Consider the following 18,927-nt stretch of genomic DNA (forward strand, 5'->3'; position numbering starts at 1 on the left):
TGCTCCCCATCTCAACACAGAGTTCAGTCTGCCACAGAGTTCACATCGGAGTATTACTGACCTGCAATCTTCACTGTGATCATACCACAATGCCCTTTAAGGTAAGAATGCAGAGAGCGTACATTTCTGCCGAGCAGCTTTTCTTCCTGCCAACCCTACCATAAAGTGAGGATGGAGCGGCCTGTTTTACTTTTGTCTGTTTAACCCTAAGCTTGTAGGGTTTAGTGGTTTATTTCCTGTTGCGAATACAAATAATCATTATAGTGTCAGTTTGTGTGTCGTTCAGGAGGAAAATGGACTGATGATAGTATCACAAGAGGATAAAGGGCTCCACTTCCCTTAATGTCAGAGAGAGAAAGTAAAATGTCTGCAATAAGCTCGCAGTGGTTGTCAACGTTTACATGTATGCAAAAGAGCTGCAGTGTGCATGTCGAGCGAGTGTGCTAGTTTAAACTTTCACCTAAGTACACCTGAGTTACATATAAACTACAGCCTATAGCTAAAACTAATGCAATCTTCAACAGCCCTGTGATAAATCCTCCTTTGTGATGGCCATAACGTTCAAAATGTTAAAGGTTCTAATGTTTTCAAAAGGTGTTGGTTCAACTTTACAGTCATTTTGGAAGCTGTATGTGGTTCTGTTGAACTGCATTGCATTATATTGAGAGGTGTCTATAATATTTAGAGTTATCCTCATTGATGGAATGATCGCGATAATATTAAGTTTATGTTAAAATGAAAGACCGTCTCCACTGACAATGGATTATGTTGTATTTTAAATGCTTGTCTTGTATTTTATTTAGTATTATTTAGCGGTCTTATATTAGGGTTGTTAATCAGCAATTAGCAGGCTAAGAATGAATGTTTTGTCATTGTTTTGTATGGGAAGCCATACAACTAATCTTTCTAATACGCTGATGGAAAGCTAATTTTCTTATGAATGCTTAATCCAACATGTTTTTAGCCACATTGAGCTGTTATGTCATTCTGTGTGATTTCAATATGTAAAGTGCTGCAGAGGAAACCTGAAATGAACTGTCAAAGACTCTACGTACATATAATTAATCCCATTCACTCTATAGCCACTAATCACAAAGTCTCTCTATGAGAAAGATTCAACTTTAGCAGGTTTCGTGATCTCTTCAGCCACTCAATCACTCAAACGACGTGGAGAACTGAGTACCTCCTCATCATGAACCTCATGAAACAGTTTCATTCTCCCCGAGTCAGACCACAATTCTACATCCTGAGGCGGTTTTAATAAAATAAACAGGGGCTTGTCTGTTAGGATCTGCAGGTTTGTTTGAGACATAAGATGTTTTCCAAAGAACTTTTTATGTTTCACAAGTCAACATTTGTGTAATTTGAGCCAGTACAGGCCCTAAAGATAAACAAACAATTTAGGAAGAACACCTTCAGCACTCAGGTACTCTCTGTAATACCCAAGTAGCCAGGTAAATACAGCACGCGCGTGTCGTTAGACGGGTTGCACAATTAGGTGTCAATATGTTAAGATAAATAACAATAATTCAAAATGATTAAAGGTTACTTGTGGAGTTCCTCAAGGCTCAGTGTTAGGCCTATTATTGTTTATTTATGATTCAGTGTTTATGATAAATGATAGGTTGGCAAAACATAAACAAAAATGTTTTATTGTTGTAGATACTGTTTCATTTTTTCTGTGAATAATTTGAAACGATTTGAAACTGTGGAAAAGAATTGAAACTTCTTAAGAGTCTGTTCGACTACATCGGAATTTAAGCTACACTTAACACAACATCTTTGGCAACCTTTAGACAGATTTAGATAACTTATAGCTGATGTTGAACTTATAAGTGATTATTAATAATAGACATTACTTCACATAACACGTAAAAATAATCCAAATCCATTTTTTATACTTCAAAAGAGCTCCATAATTATTGACTTGGTAGATTTTAAAACTGCACAGTTCATGAGGTCAAAAACAAATGAGTCCCTGAAAGTATGCAGAAATTGTTTAAAATGAGAAAAGTCAATGTGATTTTAGACAAATGTGCACGTTTCTTTATGGAAAAGCTGGCGAGGAACTAGATGTGAGGCACACTATATAAGTTTAAAGAAATCTTTAAACACAATGTAAAAAATGTAATAATGTAAAAGAAGAAAATGTCTGGCATTATGCAAAAAGGTGTAAAACAAAATTTTGTTGCATTATTTTCTTTGCGGAACTAAACAGACGGAATAATATCAGTGCAATGTCGTAGGCAGACAAAAGATAAACAAAACAAATAGGACTTTACAGCTTTTTTGAGCGAAACAAACATTTTTAAATACCACTTGTGGTTAGTTTCAACTGTACTGCTCCTTGATGAGTGCATTTTGCCAATACACGTACCTGATTGGTATAATAAGTCATCAATAAGTTTTAATGACCAATTAAAAGCATTTTGGACACTGATTTGGCCTCTGTAGATCCTGCAAGCCCCAGCAGCACTGTCTTTATATATAACGTGTTATTATTTATATAAACCTTTCTCGAGCTTCCAGAATGCTAGAACAAAGAAATGTTGCAAACTCCAGTTAAAGTTCATTTCCACGAGTTGTTTACATTGACTGATATTGAATCTATCCCCCTGCAAATGTATGACAGGAGGAAATGTTTTTAATTTCATGAACACATGGATTGTTCCAGCAATATTTCTGCAGACATACGTGAGCAACAACACACTAAGCCCTTTTTGCTTACTGTTATAAAACAGGGGAATTTGACATGTAATGGTTTTCCAATCCTTCCTAATGAGGATCAGGGGTTGTTGGGAGGGATTCTGGAGTTAAAGACTGAAACAAACACTGACGGTCCCTCAGAACTCAGCAGTGCCCCGGACAGAGAGGTCTGCACATTTCAAGACTCTGTGAGTCATATGTGTTCTACAGACAAACTGTAGAAGAGATTGTTTTAAAAACTAAAATGCTAATGCCCCTGCACCTCAGAAGAGCAGGTTATGACTAGGTGAAATAGGCTCTGCACTGACATTCATGCAAATGTTGCATGTTGTGTAACTGCTCTTCTCTCTAACTCACCTACACAGGAGCGGTGCACCTGGAAAATGCAGTTTCGGTAAAGCCTATTGGAGGTTGAGTTACTGCGTCTGGTCATTCATCATTGTGAGGAAAGAAGGAAGTCAGCCTCACAGTTGGAGGAAGGACTGCTGAGCTTCCCTCTGATCAAGTTCTCTCAGTCTGAAAGATGTCAACTGCCACCGCAGACAGTGTAGGAAGAGGAACCAAACCCTCTAAAGCGTCAAAGGATCATAAAAAGGTAAGCAGACGTCAGTATTAAGTCGTGTAATGCTTTCCAAGGAAGGGAATATCTCAAAACATCCCCTGTTTTAAAGAAAGTGACTATTCCTTTTCCCAGAATCATTGCTGATATCAAAACAGAAAATAATTATATAAAGTCATTCAAATACTAAGAACAACATATTACAGTGTATTGCACTGGACTTATCTACCTCCTAAATATTCATGAGACTGAGAATAAAACCTCTCAGTATATTTCATACTATAAGACAGGAAAACGTTTTTTTGTTCAGAAATGTGAAGAGGGAAAAAAATCTTTCATTTCCTCGTATGAGAGCTCCAAAGAGCAACACCACACCTGCAGCTAAATGTTGTTTTTGTTGGTCAGTTATGTAACAGCTGTTTAGTGATGGAGGGGAAAGAGCGGTGATGAAAGAGATGCTTGGGTTGATTATCTTCAGTTTCAATTTGTTGGAGGGAAATTACTTTATAAGATCAATGAAAAATGTCACGTACTGTACTTTTTTGTATCTAGCAATACTATATTAGGTACCTCATGCTTTGGTCAAATTGTCTCCGTATTAAAGTACTTTTCTGCTGTTGTTATCAGGGGCTTCTTGTCGACTTGTTACCATCAAAACATTTGATTCTCTATTAACAAATTAATTTATTAATTATCACAAATGTTTTTTGTTTTGTTCTAGGAATGTAGAGTTAGTCAGTTTGTTAGTCAGTCCACCACTTTGGTCCAGACTGAAATATCTCAGCAACTATGGATAAGGCCCACTATTGAACGCTGGGCTCACACGATGAGCAACACAGCAACAAGCTACGAGTCATTTTCAATAGAAGCGGGTGACATGAAGCTACAAACTGATGCCCGAAAGGTTTAGTTTGTAGGCAGTTTGTGGCGTGACACGTAACAAAGTTGAGCTGGTCTCAATTGTCAATAGAAGAACTAGTTGATTCCTTTTTTTCAAACATATATGTTTTCGTCTTCCCATTCAGCCCACGGCAGCTGCCCTGAAAGGAGCCATTCAGCTGGGTATTGGTTATGCTGTGGGAAACCTCAGCTCTAAACCGGACAGAGATGTTCTCATGCAGGACTTCTCTGTGGTGGAGAGCGTGTTCCTGCCCAGGTAGGCCTCTCATTTTTACACTTTTTTTTGTTCACTGGTATCTAGACATTCAGAGAGTCTGGTTTTATTTGGTGAGGTTTTGAAATATCTGTCCCTGGTTCACCACAGCGAAAGGGAGGGGTAGGTTGTTGTGTTTGTACGGCTGGAAGAATTGAAACTTGTCTACACGTCTACGTGTTTTTGCTCTGTCTTTAAATGATTTCCAACAGTTTTCAACAAAGAGCAATTTTTATATTTACAAAAGGAAAGACAAACTTATCTTACTGTTAACCTAAACAAATACTTTGTAATGCTTAATTTTACAGGTTCCTTTTTCAGGAAATTATTAAGATACTATGGGATCCATAAAATAAAATATGACCAACTATTTAACAAGCTTAATTGCATAAATACATAAAGATGTAACCAGCATGCATACATTTGTCTTAATGTTAAGAAATAAATGAAGTCACTTCTTTGGAAGTTTACAACCGGATTACCCTGCTTGTGGTTTGGTAGATAACCACACATTTCAGCAACTGGTCTTTTTCACAGCAGGCATTTTGACATCAAGCGTCGGTGTTACTAATAGCATTAACAATGGCTCTGGTCTATTCAAGTGTCCCAGTAAGCCATGACAGTGTGAAAGTGAGCCAGCATGAACAATAGCAGGACCCTGAAACTGAAGAAGCTGAGTGGACTTTAGCCATCATTAATCATATCATTTACATCTGTACCATGTGCAAATATCTTCTTTTTGTACACTGTTCTGTTATTGTGCATTGATATGTTTTTATTTTCCTAACGTACATATGTATATATTGTTCTGTTCTCCAGTGAGGGCAGCAACCTGACTCCAGCACATCACTACCCAGATTTCCGTCTGAAAACGTACGCACCGCTGGCCTTTCGCTACTTCAGAGAGCTGTTTGGCATCAAGCCAGACGACTACCTGGTCAGTGTGGAAATTCACAGCTTCATTCTGATTCAGCACGATGTGGCGGAAGTTTCTGTTGATGCGATTGCAATACTTGTTCCTGCTAAGACTGTTGCGTCATTCTGAATTGCAGTACTCCATGTGTAACGAGCCACTGATCGAGCTGGCCAACCCCGGCGCCAGCAGTTCCTGGTTCTACCTCACCAGTGACGATGAGTTCATCATTAAGACGGTGCAGCACAAAGAGGCCGAGTTCCTGCAGAAGCTGCTTCCTGGTTACTACATGGTGAGTTCCTTCCTCAAACACAAACTCTCTCTCTCTGTGTTTACATGCACACCAGCGTATATTTTTAGCAAACATGCTAAAAGTGACATTTCGGACATAAAGGTGCACTGTGGCACAGAAGGCTCCTTATACAAGTCACATATTATGGGGAGTCCACCCCCGCCTGACACCAACTTATATCTTCAAACTTTCTATGTTATAGGAATAAAAGTCATCACAGTATAACCTAAACCTAATAACCTAATTTTATACTTATCACGTCATAAATAGTATATTTGTATGTTGTAACAACGTGCAAATATCTTTTTAAAACACTCAACCTTTCACGTTATGACATGATACTGCCAATGATGTGCTTTTGTAGTTAAAACTCGTTCCTTCCATTTGTTTGCACATTACTACATGCCTTTGTGTGGTAGCACCGGCAACGGTCGATCAATGGAAAAGCATGAAAGCCGCTGCAGGAATATGTATTATATGTGCATCTTCTTCTTCTTGCACAAACAAGACTACTAATGGCCAAAAAACACTTCACTGGGCACCTCTAAATTGAGAGATAAATGTAAAAATCCTTCACTTTTCCTCCTACCAACAATTTTTAAAATAATTGTCAACTTTCATGTGACCTAAATGCAGTTTGACTTGATTACAAGCTAAACAATAGCATTAGTAATGTATGTACGTTTCTACAGAACATATTATCCTGAAAGTTTTTTTCTTTGTTCTTGTAGAATCTGAATCAGAATCCGAGGACGTTGCTGCCCAAGTTCTACGGCCTCTACTGCATCCAGTGCAGCGGCGTCACCGTCCGCGTGGTGGTGATGAACAACGTGCTGCCGCGCGCCATGAAGATGCACTACATGTACGACCTGAAGGGTTCCTCGTACAAACGACGCGCCTCGCGCAAAGAGCGCGTCAAATCCTCGCCCACGTTCAAAGACCTGGACTTCCAGGAGATGCACGATGGCCTGCACTTCGACCCGGACACCTACAGTGCCCTGATGAAGACCCTGCAGAGGGACTGTCGGGTGTGTTCACATAACGATCTTATATCTATTAGCAGTAGGTCATGATGTTGGTTTTCTGGGTAATGTCTGTTCCGTTCAAAGTGTCATCATATTTCAGCAACAGTGCAGAGTATCTCAGAGTCTGTCACCACAAGAAATTGAATTTAGTATGGGTGGTTTTTCAATGTGTACGCACAGCATATATACATTATTGTGTCCAAGTACAAGATTGTTACAAAGAGTCCAAAAGGAAAGCTCAATACAGTAGTTTCCTAACAGTGGGTTTAAATCTCTCAGCCTGAACTGAATTCGGCCAGTGATCAGGGCACCACTCCGCCCCTTTAGATAACATTATGCAACCATGAGCTGTTATCATGACCTCATTAGCGCCTGCCTGTTATTCCATGAATGTGAAACAACAGTGGTCACTTGATAAAGGATTAACGGCCAATGGAGCGAAGCACCTGACTTGTATGAACAGGCTGTGCAGCTGGACTCCGGATCACGAAGTGGCCCGTCTGGGGTGTAACATGCTCTTATTGGGCCTCTTTGCATGACCTCAGTTACTGTATTAGGTAACACGGTGGAAAGTAAAGGCCTCTTTGTTTACAGGAGTTACTTCGTGACATCAGTGTTTAGTCAGAGGGATTGAGGATTATGTTGTGTTGTACTTTTGTTTTGCAGATCAAGGTTTAGCCCTTATAATTTGGACCTGCTTAGGTGTGGGACAGGTCAATATAAAGCTTGTTTAAGGTCAGAGGTCACGCTTGATGAGCTGTATCCCACACCTTCTGTATCCCATACTATTTTGTATGTCAGAAAAAGATTTAGTATGTCTCAATACATAGTATGCCAAATGCAGAATGTCAAAAATAACAGGATGTCCTTCTGCATCCTGTTGCATTTTGCAGTTTACCAGCATGCTTTTCTGGCTATTCTGACCCACAACCCTTGTTGCAGTGAGTATATGAGCAAGAGGGCATATACTAAATCTAACCATGAACATATGTGGTATTTTCTCACTGAAATAGATGTCATTATGCGTACTAAATATGTTTGATGCTGCCTTTGAGAGACAGCTCGAGGATATTCTGACTAACAAAAAAATAAGCATTCAAATGAATTGTTAATGAAACGGGACAGGTTTGTCAGCCCCATTATGACTTTTTTTTGTTTGCTTTTGCTTACGTCCACTTTCCGTCTCTCGCCAGGTCCTTGAGAGCTTTAAGATCATGGACTACAGTCTCCTGCTGGGGATTCACGTTTCAGACCGGAAGCCGCTGAGCAGAGAAAGCCGATGTGACAGCAGGAAGGGACAGAAAGTCCTCTACTCCACCGCCCTCGAGTCCATCCAGGGGAACGCGAAGGCCCCAGAACTGGTGGCTGATGACGACACGTGAGAAAATGTTTTTCCTGTGTAAACACCATTTCTCTGGGGGCACGTAATACAGAAAAATACTGTTTTTTTAACGTCACAGCAGCTACCTGAAAGCTATTTTTGGTAACAGTCTTACAAACATATGGAAAGGTGTGTTTGATAGTGTGAAGTAAAGTAATATGCTTAAAAAACTCTCCAAACATTTAACTGTTGTTAAAGTTTGTATGAGGTCGGTCTCTTCTTCTGCTCTTTCTTCTGCTCTCTTACACAAACTGCTCTGCCATGAACAAAAGCTGACTGTTGAGAAGTTTGCCACAATAGTGTGATCCGGTCCAATTTGATTATGGGGATGATTTCCCTGCTGACAGCATTATAGCAACCATTTCAAGTTTTAAAAAAAGGTGTACTGTTAACTATTTCACCAAAATGAGAAAATTATAAATTCCATGACGTTTCTGTTTTGTCGTCAACTCATCTTTCTTTTTTTTCAGATTGGGTGGAATTCCTGCCAAAAATAAAGATGAGAACCTTCTCATCTTTTTGGGAATCATCGACATTCTTCAGTCCTACAGGTGAGCTCACACTGTACACACCTTTAGTCTTTATTTATTCTCTCATGTGCACGGACACATTTCTTTATTTGGATACATTTTTTTAAACCAATTGTAATATTTAAATGAAATCACATTCAAATGTGTAAAATATTTCGTTATGCCTAATTTTAAGTATTCTGTATCAAACAATTAATTAGAAATAACATTGTTAAATGTTTTAAATGCTTTTAATCTATTTATTATTAAATCTTCAAGGTTCATCAAGAAGGTGGAACACTCCTGGAAAGCTCTTGTACATGACGGGGTACGTAACTGCTCATCTGTGTGTTTTTATGTCCATACAACCGCGTTCATGTGTGTGTGTGTGTATCTGACGGCATTCTTTGCTTCTCAGGACACGGTGTCGGTTCACAGGCCCAGTTTTTATGCGGACAGATTTTTGAATTTCATGGGCTCGACCGTATTCAAAAAGATTCATCGTAAGTCGCTGAGCTAACACAACTCCTGTATTCTTCGTCCTGCATAAAGTGTGAGATTAGTGAAAAATCGCTCTTTCTTCGTGTCCCTCAGCCTTAAGAGGAGCGTCTTCAAGGAGGAAGAAGAATTCCTTCTATGTGGCAAAGTCTGCCTCTCAGGAGTTTCTGTCCCCACTGAAGGAAGAGAAGAAGGATGAGAAGAAGGCCCAGAGCTTGGACAACCTGGATGGAAACTGTAAGCGTAAGGAATGCTTTTCATGATATTCTCGTAGACATTTTTGTAATGTTTTAAGAGGCTTTGCTTGATTTGCTTATTGATGATTTGCTTGTCACAACAGTTTACAGCTCCTCCAAGCAACCAGATCTCCTTCCGAGAGTTTCTCTTGAGTCCACAGGAAACGATGAGGAGGACATTGAAAACAGGTACGTTACACTTAAGTTCTGTATCTTTAGTCAGATTTCAAAGAATTGAGAAAGTTGAGAATGTTTGATTGCTTCACCTTCACAAAAAGGCTGGAAGCCGGTATTGAACTGAGCAGTGACAATATAAAAAAAATATATTAGTTTTTTATTTGCATCCTTTACAGTCTATATGGAGGATTTTTTTTATTTTTCTTGCAAAAGGGCTCATGTGGTCAAAATAAATACAAAATAAAAATTATATAAATGACTGTGGAGAACTCACTTCAATTGAATGTAATTCAGAAAGAAAAATCCTATTCTGAAATTCAGGTTTAATTGTATCCTTCATTTAACTTCAGGGTGACTAAAGTTGAGGGAAAACCACTGCATTAGTCATTTAAAATGGCCGTATGTTTACATTTTCCTTACAAACCAAATGTCATCAAAAGTGGAGCTATAGAGCAGAAAGTAAGTTAGTTTGCTCATTTCTCTACACTACTGAATATTTTGTGTATTTCGATGCTGCAGTGAAGCCCGGCGAGCCTCCAGTTCAACAATCGCTCTGGACGATCCTCTGCCGTCTCTCAGCGAGAGCCAGTCAGACTCTGAACTGGACGTCTATTTGGTATGAAATGATTTTAAATACATGGCATTGATCAATATACATCATTCAACCTTCTCCTTTATTACCAGCAGAGTGGCTGAAACTCCTGAAGTGTTTTGCATTGGTTTAAGTCATGATATCTTAAACTGAAGCATAAAGTCCTGTGAGCAAATGTTTTAACCTGTATTTCAAGACAGAAATGATGAGTTTTTGAAGGCCTGCTGGAAGAACTGATGTTCTAACACTTTCACACTGCTGTTGAAGCAATAGCCCAACGTGTCTTTCATTCGCTTTCCTACAGAGAGTTAGAGAAGATGGATACCCCTCTCATATTTCTGTGCTGGATATGAAGCTACACAGCAGTCGTTTAGCTTAGCAAAAAGACTGGAAGTAAAGGGGGAAACAGTTAACCAGGTTCCCCTTAAAGGTAAACTAATCTGCCTATACCAGCACCTCTTTAGTTCAATAATTATATTTCATTTGTTTAACCTGTACAAAAAACAAGTTTCTGAGAGAACTCATGGTGATAATAAGACTCCAGGAAGTCACTGCAATCCCCAAATTCAAACTCTAGCATTTAACTACAACTTGCTGTTTTTACACTTTGTGTTTTTTTATGCATTAAACTCACAAGATATAACTTAATTAGTGAGTTTTAGAGGTGATGGTAGGTGGATTTTGTGACCATTGGACAGAACCAGACAAGCTGTTTTCCCCTGCTTCCAGTCTTTGTGCTAAGCTAAGCTAACCAGCTGCTGGCTATCAATATCCTCATCTCGGTGCAAGAGAGCAAAACAGCGCATTTCCCAAATTCTCTGACTTTTGCACAACACCATCTGAAATGATCTCGATTTGTTTCTTTTGGGGTGAATAATGAGGTATTTATTAGTATCAGCTCTTCCCTCATTTTGACAGCTCTCACCTGTTTACTTACAATACAATTATCAAATGGTTATTTTTAACATATTAAGATTTTTTTTATTCTTGTAATATTACAACTGTATTCTCATAACTTCATGACTTTTTCCCTAAAACGATTAGGACAGTGGGCCTCGTACTTTGTTGCACTAGTGTATTTGGTGACATCATTCATGATGAATCCAGGGGTCACTGGGTGTCTCTGCATTTTCAGCGTCACACAGACTCACCCAGGGAACCCAGCTGGAGTTGAACAGTCGTTTGTGTCCCAGCATCCACAAACTGTAAGCAGCCAATGACACCCATTTTGATTTTGTTATATATATTTTCGTTTGGAAAAAGACAGTTTCTGCCTATGCATCAACAAAAAGCACAGGGGTCCTGATGATGACTCACATCAGCAGAAGACACTGAATAATCTTTTGCCGCTGTCCCAGCATGCAGCATGCGATTTGTCACGTCTTCCTGGAACTTTCTTCTTCGGTGGTGGTAGCGCTTGTGTACTAGAGGCCCCACTGGCATCCTGTGATGTCAATACTGCATGACTCAGCCGAGCAACGTCCCCCACCCCAACGCCCCTCAGTCCTTAAGTCTGTGTCAGCCTGAGAAACCTCCGTGAATCCCCTTTTCTACAGCACTTCTCTTACGTAACCAATAAATCCTCATTCGGGCTTACAGTATATGAAGCAATTCTTCAGCCCACATTAAGCAGTTCTACTCAGGCTCTGTGGGAAGCCTGCAGATGCTGGACTTAATCTGATCTGAAAGCCTCTGACAAAAAACTAAAGTACAGTGAGGGTTAAAGGGAAATCTAGGCCTTGGACTTCTCTGACAGCCATATGTCTTCTTGACTCTTATTTTTAACTGGTTCCCAGCTGTTTTTAACCTTTAACCAAAAAGGACCATAACAGTGTTTTTGCATATTTGACCCAATGAATCACTAATTACATACACTTTCCATTACTGCTGACCCTTTTCCCAAAGTTATCTTAGTGTTTTAAATATCAGAATATGTGTTTCCTTCCTCTCAGGCGGCCACTGGTTTTCAGTTATTTTAGTAAGGTATGAAAATCAACGTGTAAATACATGAAACTTGCTTGAGCATTAAAATATATATGATATTCCCTTTGACGGTATCCCATGCATGTCTATGGAAACCATTTGCAGCCTGAAGGGGGAAAGAAATACTTAAAAAAAAACTCCAACAAAACTTCTGCCCGACCCGACTAAACCCAGAGGACAAAGTTGAGACCAGAACCTGATCCGACGCCTAAAGCTATATTTTTGCTTTATATCATCTATTACTGACCATTAGCATGCCAGGCTAATGCAACATTTTCCCTCTTCCCACTCAGCATTGCATCTCTGTCAACACATGGCACGCATGGACACAGACGATTGAAACAGTCAAGACAGAGAAATTTCTTTATAAATCAACGAACCCTGAACCTGACCTGAGCCCTGATACCTTGACAGGAGGCAGAATACCTCTCTTTTAGTTTTGCATGCTACTTTTGTCCTGCACCTTTTCACAACTGGGATTGGATGTGCTCACAATCCAGTGTTTTTGCTTTGAATAATTGGGCTGCTAAATCATCCAAAAACAGCTTGTTTGAATTGAATTGTTTGACTCTCCAAATAGAAATAACAATGTCTCTTCAAACATTTTGCCTTGTGTAAATGTTCTAGTGTTAATTAGTTTGACTCTAAACACCAACTGTTGTGCTTTGGTACCTAAATGACAAAAGGAACTAATAACCTTTCTTTGTTTTCTAGTGAAGAGCCACCTGGACTTCTGACCTTTGACCTCCCAGTCCCACAGTGTCGAGACATCAGGACCCCACAGCAGTGTAAATGTGACACAAACTACAAGCAGTAACATGTTGATGTCAGTTTCACCACTGTGAGCATCACCTTGTGCCTCTATGACTTTCCTTTTTTAGTCAAAGTACATATGCCAAATCACTGGCTCTTGATTAGAAATCCCATGAATAAGAGATGGGGATACAGTTTGTGTTTCTGTGTGTTAAGATCACTGAACCACTGTATTACTATAAAACACTATGATGCCGTTTCCTCTCTTGTTATTTGCACTTTGCTGCTAATTTAACAGTGCTAACAAAGAAAATTGAGTTTGACCTCCCCTCTTGGATGTCTGAATTGCCGTGCAAATGTTCTCAGCGGCTGGATCCCTGAGGAAATAGATTGTCTTGTAACTTAATCAGCTACAGGGGAAAAACTTCTGTTGTTTTTAAATCATATAATTACATCGAGTCGATTTGAGATCATTCAGGAGTCAGGAATCTGAATGAAAGATTCTTCTGTTGAGACATTCAAATATGAGTAAAACAGAGTTTATACCCTGATAAACTTTATGTGTAACTCATTTTAGAATCCCAATTTGCATAAAACAATAAATTAATATTACAATAGACAATTATTAATTTGTTCTATTTTCAAGTATGTAGAATCCGCTGCGTTCCTGTGTCATTACTAGAGAATGAACATTTCATCTTCACTGGGATTTATTAAAACTAATGCCTGCTTTCAACTGTTTTGAATCCTGGAGGTAAATAATGACCATATTGTACTTTTATCAACTGTCTTCTTTTTGCCTTCAAATGTTTGTAAATCTATGCTTTTATGTGATTTATAGGCCCACAACTGTATTATAGCAATATTTTGAACTTGTATCTGTGAAATAAATTCATAAATTATGTTCCTATATCTTCACTCTTTTTTGAGAATTAATATTTAGTGTACATGCATACCCAACAAATCACTGCAGTATCTGTAATGACAATGAAACGCTAACATCAGTTGCCATATTATATTTAAACACAAGGGGGCGCAGAAATGATACAATCATATACTACAGTATGAGGATACATAGGTGGTGAATCTAAGTTCCTGTACTTTGCATTTTATGCACGTGTTTCCTGTTCACTACTGCATACTGTTGATCACATGAGCTCTCTTTGGTTCGCAGGCCGACTGCTTGATAAAATTACCGATTCGATTCAATTTAATATCTGATGTGCAGTAATGTCCTGTGTCCGTCTTCACCCACTGGTGGCTTTACAGAGCAGAGTGTGAAGCCAACACTGCAGGTTTAGAGGATTTAGGTTAAATCTGACTTAGATCAAAACATCTGTAGTCGGCACTTAAACTGCGGATTTACATTTTGTGAAACTTAAAACTTTAAAACACATTTATCTACATTACTGAAGAATTTGTTCAGGGATTTAATTTGTGTATCTGTTTCTCCTCTGAACCATAGTATTTCATCAGATCAACTTTTACTCAAATTCACTACATGATACTGTGGCTGGTTTGAGAATCAGAGCTGTTGCTGACTTGAGTTTCATTCTGACAGTGTTGCCAGCTTTTACTGGGCTTCTCTGTTGTCCAGGGTCTTAACCTGAACAGGTTAAACCAGTCAGACGAGCACGGAAATCCCAGCCCGCCGGTCGCTTTTGTATCATGTTCACATGAGTAATATAGTAAACAATAGAGTACATGTGTGCGCATGGTGGCACCATTTGGTTGATGAATATTGCCACTATCAGTGAGTATTTGCATTGGTATTCAAAGTGATTTGTAAGAAGAAAGAAAACAAGTTGAGAAACTGAGGTGAAGAGGAAAGAAAGATATTAATCATTATCATGTTTATCATTCATTGTTTGAATCAATTTTATTTATAGACTAGAACATTCTTCTTTTGCCCATTTAAGGATCAATAAATTAAATACCTGTATTCTAAACAGGTTATTGACGGTTTGTTTTTGTTGTTTTGTTTGTCCAGTTAGATATCAATTAATAAAATGCTTTATAACATGTCACCTGTGGTCCTCTATCTGTGAAACACATGTGAAAACGTCAAATTCTGTAGAGGAAGTGATAATACCACCATTTCATTTATTAGAAAATGTCACCATGACATTTTTTTTTCTCGATTTTTTTTATTGTATTTTAATTTTACGTTGTTGTTGCTGTCATTATTTTCAAATAATATATAAGTCTCCGGCCACCCCCAACAAGTTATTTGTTAATTACTGGTGTTAATTACAGATTCCCCATTAGTCTTGGATGAAGAGCAGTAGCTTTGTGATTAATTTTCTAGTACAGAAGATTCAAAAGCCTTTTTTTGTTACTATCTGATTTGTCGTTAGTAAACGGAGTCATCGTGTCACGTTCAGGTTACAGGATGGGTGACTCAGTAGAATGTCACCACCTTCCGCACCCACAGGGAGTCACATGTTGAAACTACAGTTGTGGCTGCAGCCCTGCACATAGCACACCTGCTGTTGGTAAAACACGCCCACATACCTGCGAGAACCAGGAAGTGGCATTTTCTTTTAGACCAGACGAAACCGAAATACTAACCAGAGTTTCGTCGCGTTGTAATCCTCATCGTCCTCTGCATCCTTCACTTCCATCCTAACTTTTCGACTTAATCTGCTCTGGACACATAAAAAACAGGAAACAGACGGAGTTTCACCTGGTAAGTAGATCGTGTTTTGTTTGACCTGAATGTCGACATGTTTTCACCGTGTTTCGTCGCGCTCATTACCATATTAGGGCATTACACCGATGCCTACTATAGCCACACAGGTTTATTTTGGCGGTTAAAGTAATAAACAACAATTTCATTTGCTCTTAAGGGCAGCAGGCTTTCATTTGTATCGGGTTACTTTTAGACGAATGTGACTTGCAGTGTGTGCAGGCCTCAGTGCTGCTTAGTGTGCGTGCGTGTGTGTGTGTGTGCGTGTGCGTGCGCGCGCGTGTGTGTGTGTGTGTGCGCGCGTGCGTGTGCGTGCGTGCGTGCGTGCGTGCGTACGTGTGTGTGTGTGTGTGTGTGTGTCCTCTCTCTGTTCATGCATTGTGTTCGCTCCTGTGTAAATACAGGAGGCACTGCTGCTTGAAAGCTATTGTTTATTCAGTGTGTGTTGTTACTGGCTTGCACCAGCGAGCAGTTTGGGCAGCCACATTTGGTTTCCAGCGGTGCAACTTATTTAGAGTATCCCAACATAAGTCCAGGCGTGTAAAGTAAGCTGGCTTTACTGAAGTGAAGCTTTGTGTATAGACAACAGGAGTTACTGGTTTCACTCAGTTGCCACTTTACCTGATTAATCTACAGGCAAAAACAGCATGGAGGTGATCAAAGGTTTTAGTTTGAACTGTTGTGTTCTCAACTTTGTGGTCCTTTTGGAGACTGTTTGTGTTGCATTTTAATATAACCTTTGAACTATATTTCCCTATACTATCATAAAGGTTTGTAATATTTAGTCTACCCTACCTTAATATGCACGTTACCAGTTTATTAGGTCCACCAGTTAAAACTAATGCTGTCTAATAATACAACAGTCCTGCAGTAAATCGTTCCCTCATGGAGGTTTTGATGTTCAGTATTTGTTGAAATTCTTTTAGTGATGATTCAACGTTAATATCACTTTGGAGGAAGTATTTTGTGTTGCTTCTATTTGACCTACCATCCACAAGACTGTTTCAGTCTCTAAGCTGAGCTGCTCTCTCATTCCTCAATTTACATTGTTTCATTTGACCGACTCTTGAAAAGAGAAAAAAAAAAACTGCAGCAAGGACAACAGGCTTTTGTTTAATGCAAAACTGCATGTATATATTTTTCCACTACATGTACCCTGATGATCCAGATTATACCTGTGGTGGGCACGTGCACACACTGACTCTCTTTCCTCTGCCTGTCAATCTCTCCTGCACTCTCATCACAGATGTGTGAGTGGCATGTGTCCCTCCATCTGGCTCGCACATGCATTGCATATGGACATTGCATAATGGTCTTGGGTCTTAGTAATTCATCGCCACTCCAACACGTGGGGAAGTGTTGAGGGTCAGAGAAACAAACTGCTTATGTAAAAGCATTAGGCCGACCAAACAGCTCCAGCCACATTTGCTCAAAAAAGAAGAAGAAGAAGAAAATAGAAGACGTTCTCATTAAATAGTGAAAACATGCAGTGACAAAGGAATAGGGCAAAAGAGTGAGTCACTCTCTTTCTTCTTTTTTATAATTTAAGCTTTTTAAAAAACAATGACCCCTGTATGCGAAACAAGCATGGTTGAAGAACACAGAAACATTGCTGGTCTATAGATTGCTGACACCTTCACTCACAACGATAAATGTCTGCACAGCTGTGCCCCTTCGTGTGTTGTGTTCGTGCGCATGTTAATGTTTGTTTTCATCCCTACACGTACACACCCTCGTCTGTCAGGATGAGTGTTCTCTGTGAGATTACTGTAAGGTGTTGGATTATGATAAAAACCGCCTGTGAATGTCAGTGTGATTTCAGCCCAGAGGAGGCTCCTAATCCGGCCTCCTCTGACACAGACGACACACAGGGTGAACTTAAAAAAAACCCCTTCTCCTTGTCTTCATCCTTTTGTGCTGTTGTTATGCTTTTTAAAAATAGAAGTGTGTTATTTCTGTGTCCCCCCCACCCCCCCTGCTGCGCTCCTGCTCTCAGCCGCCCTTCAGAGTACTGAGGGATTTCTGCTGCTCTGTAAAATCTGTAGCAGATCTCATGACACGACCATCCAGAGCCATAATCCAGACATCCAAGCTGCTGGAATATAAATCCTGTCCGGAGTTCGCTTTGGCTGGTAATTCATCGAGGCAGGGCAGCCTGGTGACTCGTGGATGACGAGATACGTTTAATCTGTGCTGCGGTGTGGATGAGGATGTATGTACGGCTCATGTAGGAAGTGACACATGTTGTGGTTCCTTTGGGGGGTTAATGAGTCGATAAATTATATGATAACGTGATATCGGATCAGTCCATAAACTTGCATAGTCACTCGCTGATACCAGGTCTCTGAGGTATTTACGATACGGGTATCGGTATCGTAACACTGTGGTGATGGGTAAAAGTGTTAAACAATCCGTCAGGTTGACTATTCCTTGGCAGACAAAGTGCATCTGGAGGAATTGTAAGATCTAACAAATATTGTGTTGACTGGGTGAAGTTGTTTTAAAAGATAAGTCTGGTGATATTCTATATTTTTCTTTTTGCATGAAAAACCAACAATGTTCTGATGTGACTAACACACAGCCTGGTATATCTTCTCCCTCTGTGCCGTAAAGCTCCGTTGTTAAAAACACATCAATGAGTCACACTGTTACACTGGGTCACATGCATGCAGCATTCCTTTTATATGTTCATATAATCCCACATACTTAGATACTCACTAAAGCACCAAATGTGGACCAATCCGCAGCAGAAAATACTTCACAGCAAATGCACTGTTTCCTCCAGTTTGAGAAATGTTTATTAATAACTACAGTGAACAGTTGTTTTTGAAAGTTTCTGAGCCTTTTAAAAAAAATGAAACTACATATTTGTGAGACTCTTTTAAAAGAGTTACATCTTCAGTAAAAACCTGAAGGCCACAGACAGGATAGGGATGTCTGATATTGTGACACAGAATAACACATTGTCTTTATGAAGTGACTGCGTTATGAAAGGGAAACACCAAATGGTATTTTGTTTGACAAAAAGAGAAATACTGTTATAAGATTGTATTCCTGAGTCAGAATACACCAGAGCAGCTGCAGACTGATGGGAGCAGATTTCAACCGAGGCGTTCACAGAATCAGGGCATTGCTCTGAAAACAGGTTTTGTACTCTGAAATCTTGAAGTGCAGCTTGATTACAGCTTAAATGACTTTAGTAGTAGTTGTGTCATTTAATAAACCCCCATAATGGGTTAGCTCTGGCGGAGAGGTATGTGAGGATGTGAGGGTGAAGTAGATGGGTCTGTCTGGGTGTAAATGGTGAGAAGACTAAGCCTGGATGGGGGATTATAGGAGAAGGGGGCGGGGAGCATCCATGATCTGTCAGGGCTTAGTACCACAATTATTCCAGTGGCTGCAGCAGCAGCGGTGGTGGTGGTGGTGGTGGCAGAGGCTACGTTTTCATTAGTGTAATGTCC

The 18,927-nt window shown here is 39.6% G+C and overlaps 1 protein-coding gene across 6 annotated transcripts; it reads left to right on the forward strand.

Moving 5' to 3' along the window:
• On the forward strand, positions 1-13,698 carry pip5k1ba (phosphatidylinositol-4-phosphate 5-kinase, type I, beta a). Of its 6 annotated transcripts, none has more exons than XM_031855631.1 (15): positions 1-101; positions 3,072-3,301; positions 4,291-4,421; positions 5,238-5,355; positions 5,471-5,623; positions 6,355-6,651; positions 7,842-8,026; positions 8,500-8,580; positions 8,818-8,866; positions 8,957-9,041; positions 9,133-9,279; positions 9,377-9,461; positions 9,969-10,065; positions 11,177-11,246; positions 12,739-13,698. In XM_031855631.1, exons 2-14 carry the CDS (start codon positions 3,230-3,232, stop codon positions 11,213-11,215), a joined length of 1,539 nt encoding a protein of 512 aa, XP_031711491.1. In that variant the 5' UTR covers positions 1-101; positions 3,072-3,229; the 3' UTR covers positions 11,216-11,246; positions 12,739-13,698. The 6 variants fall into 6 exon arrangements, with proteins under 6 accessions (XP_031711491.1, XP_031711492.1, XP_031711486.1 ...); XM_031855632.1 differs by having other exon boundaries at positions 9,133-9,273; XM_031855626.1 differs by having other exon boundaries at positions 8,818-9,041.
• The last annotated feature ends 5,229 nt before the right edge of the window (positions 13,699-18,927 follow it).

The sequence above is a fragment of the Anarrhichthys ocellatus genome, unplaced genomic scaffold (genome assembly GCF_004355925.1).
Source record: "Anarrhichthys ocellatus isolate YVR2014 unplaced genomic scaffold, GSC_Weel_1.0 scaffold16, whole genome shotgun sequence".
Lineage (NCBI taxonomy): Eukaryota > Metazoa > Chordata > Actinopteri > Perciformes > Anarhichadidae > Anarrhichthys > Anarrhichthys ocellatus.

Coding starts and splice junctions, on each gene's coding strand:
- pip5k1ba (XM_031855626.1), top strand. CDS start 3,230: ATGTCAACTGCCACCGCAGACAGTGTAGGAAGAGGAACCAAACCCTCT. Junction 3,302..4,290: donor CGTCAAAGGATCATAAAAAG/GTAAGCAGACGT, acceptor CTTCCCATTCAG/CCCACGGCAGCTGCCCTGAA. Junction 5,356..5,470: donor TCAAGCCAGACGACTACCTG/GTCAGTGTGGAA, acceptor TCTGAATTGCAG/TACTCCATGTGTAACGAGCC.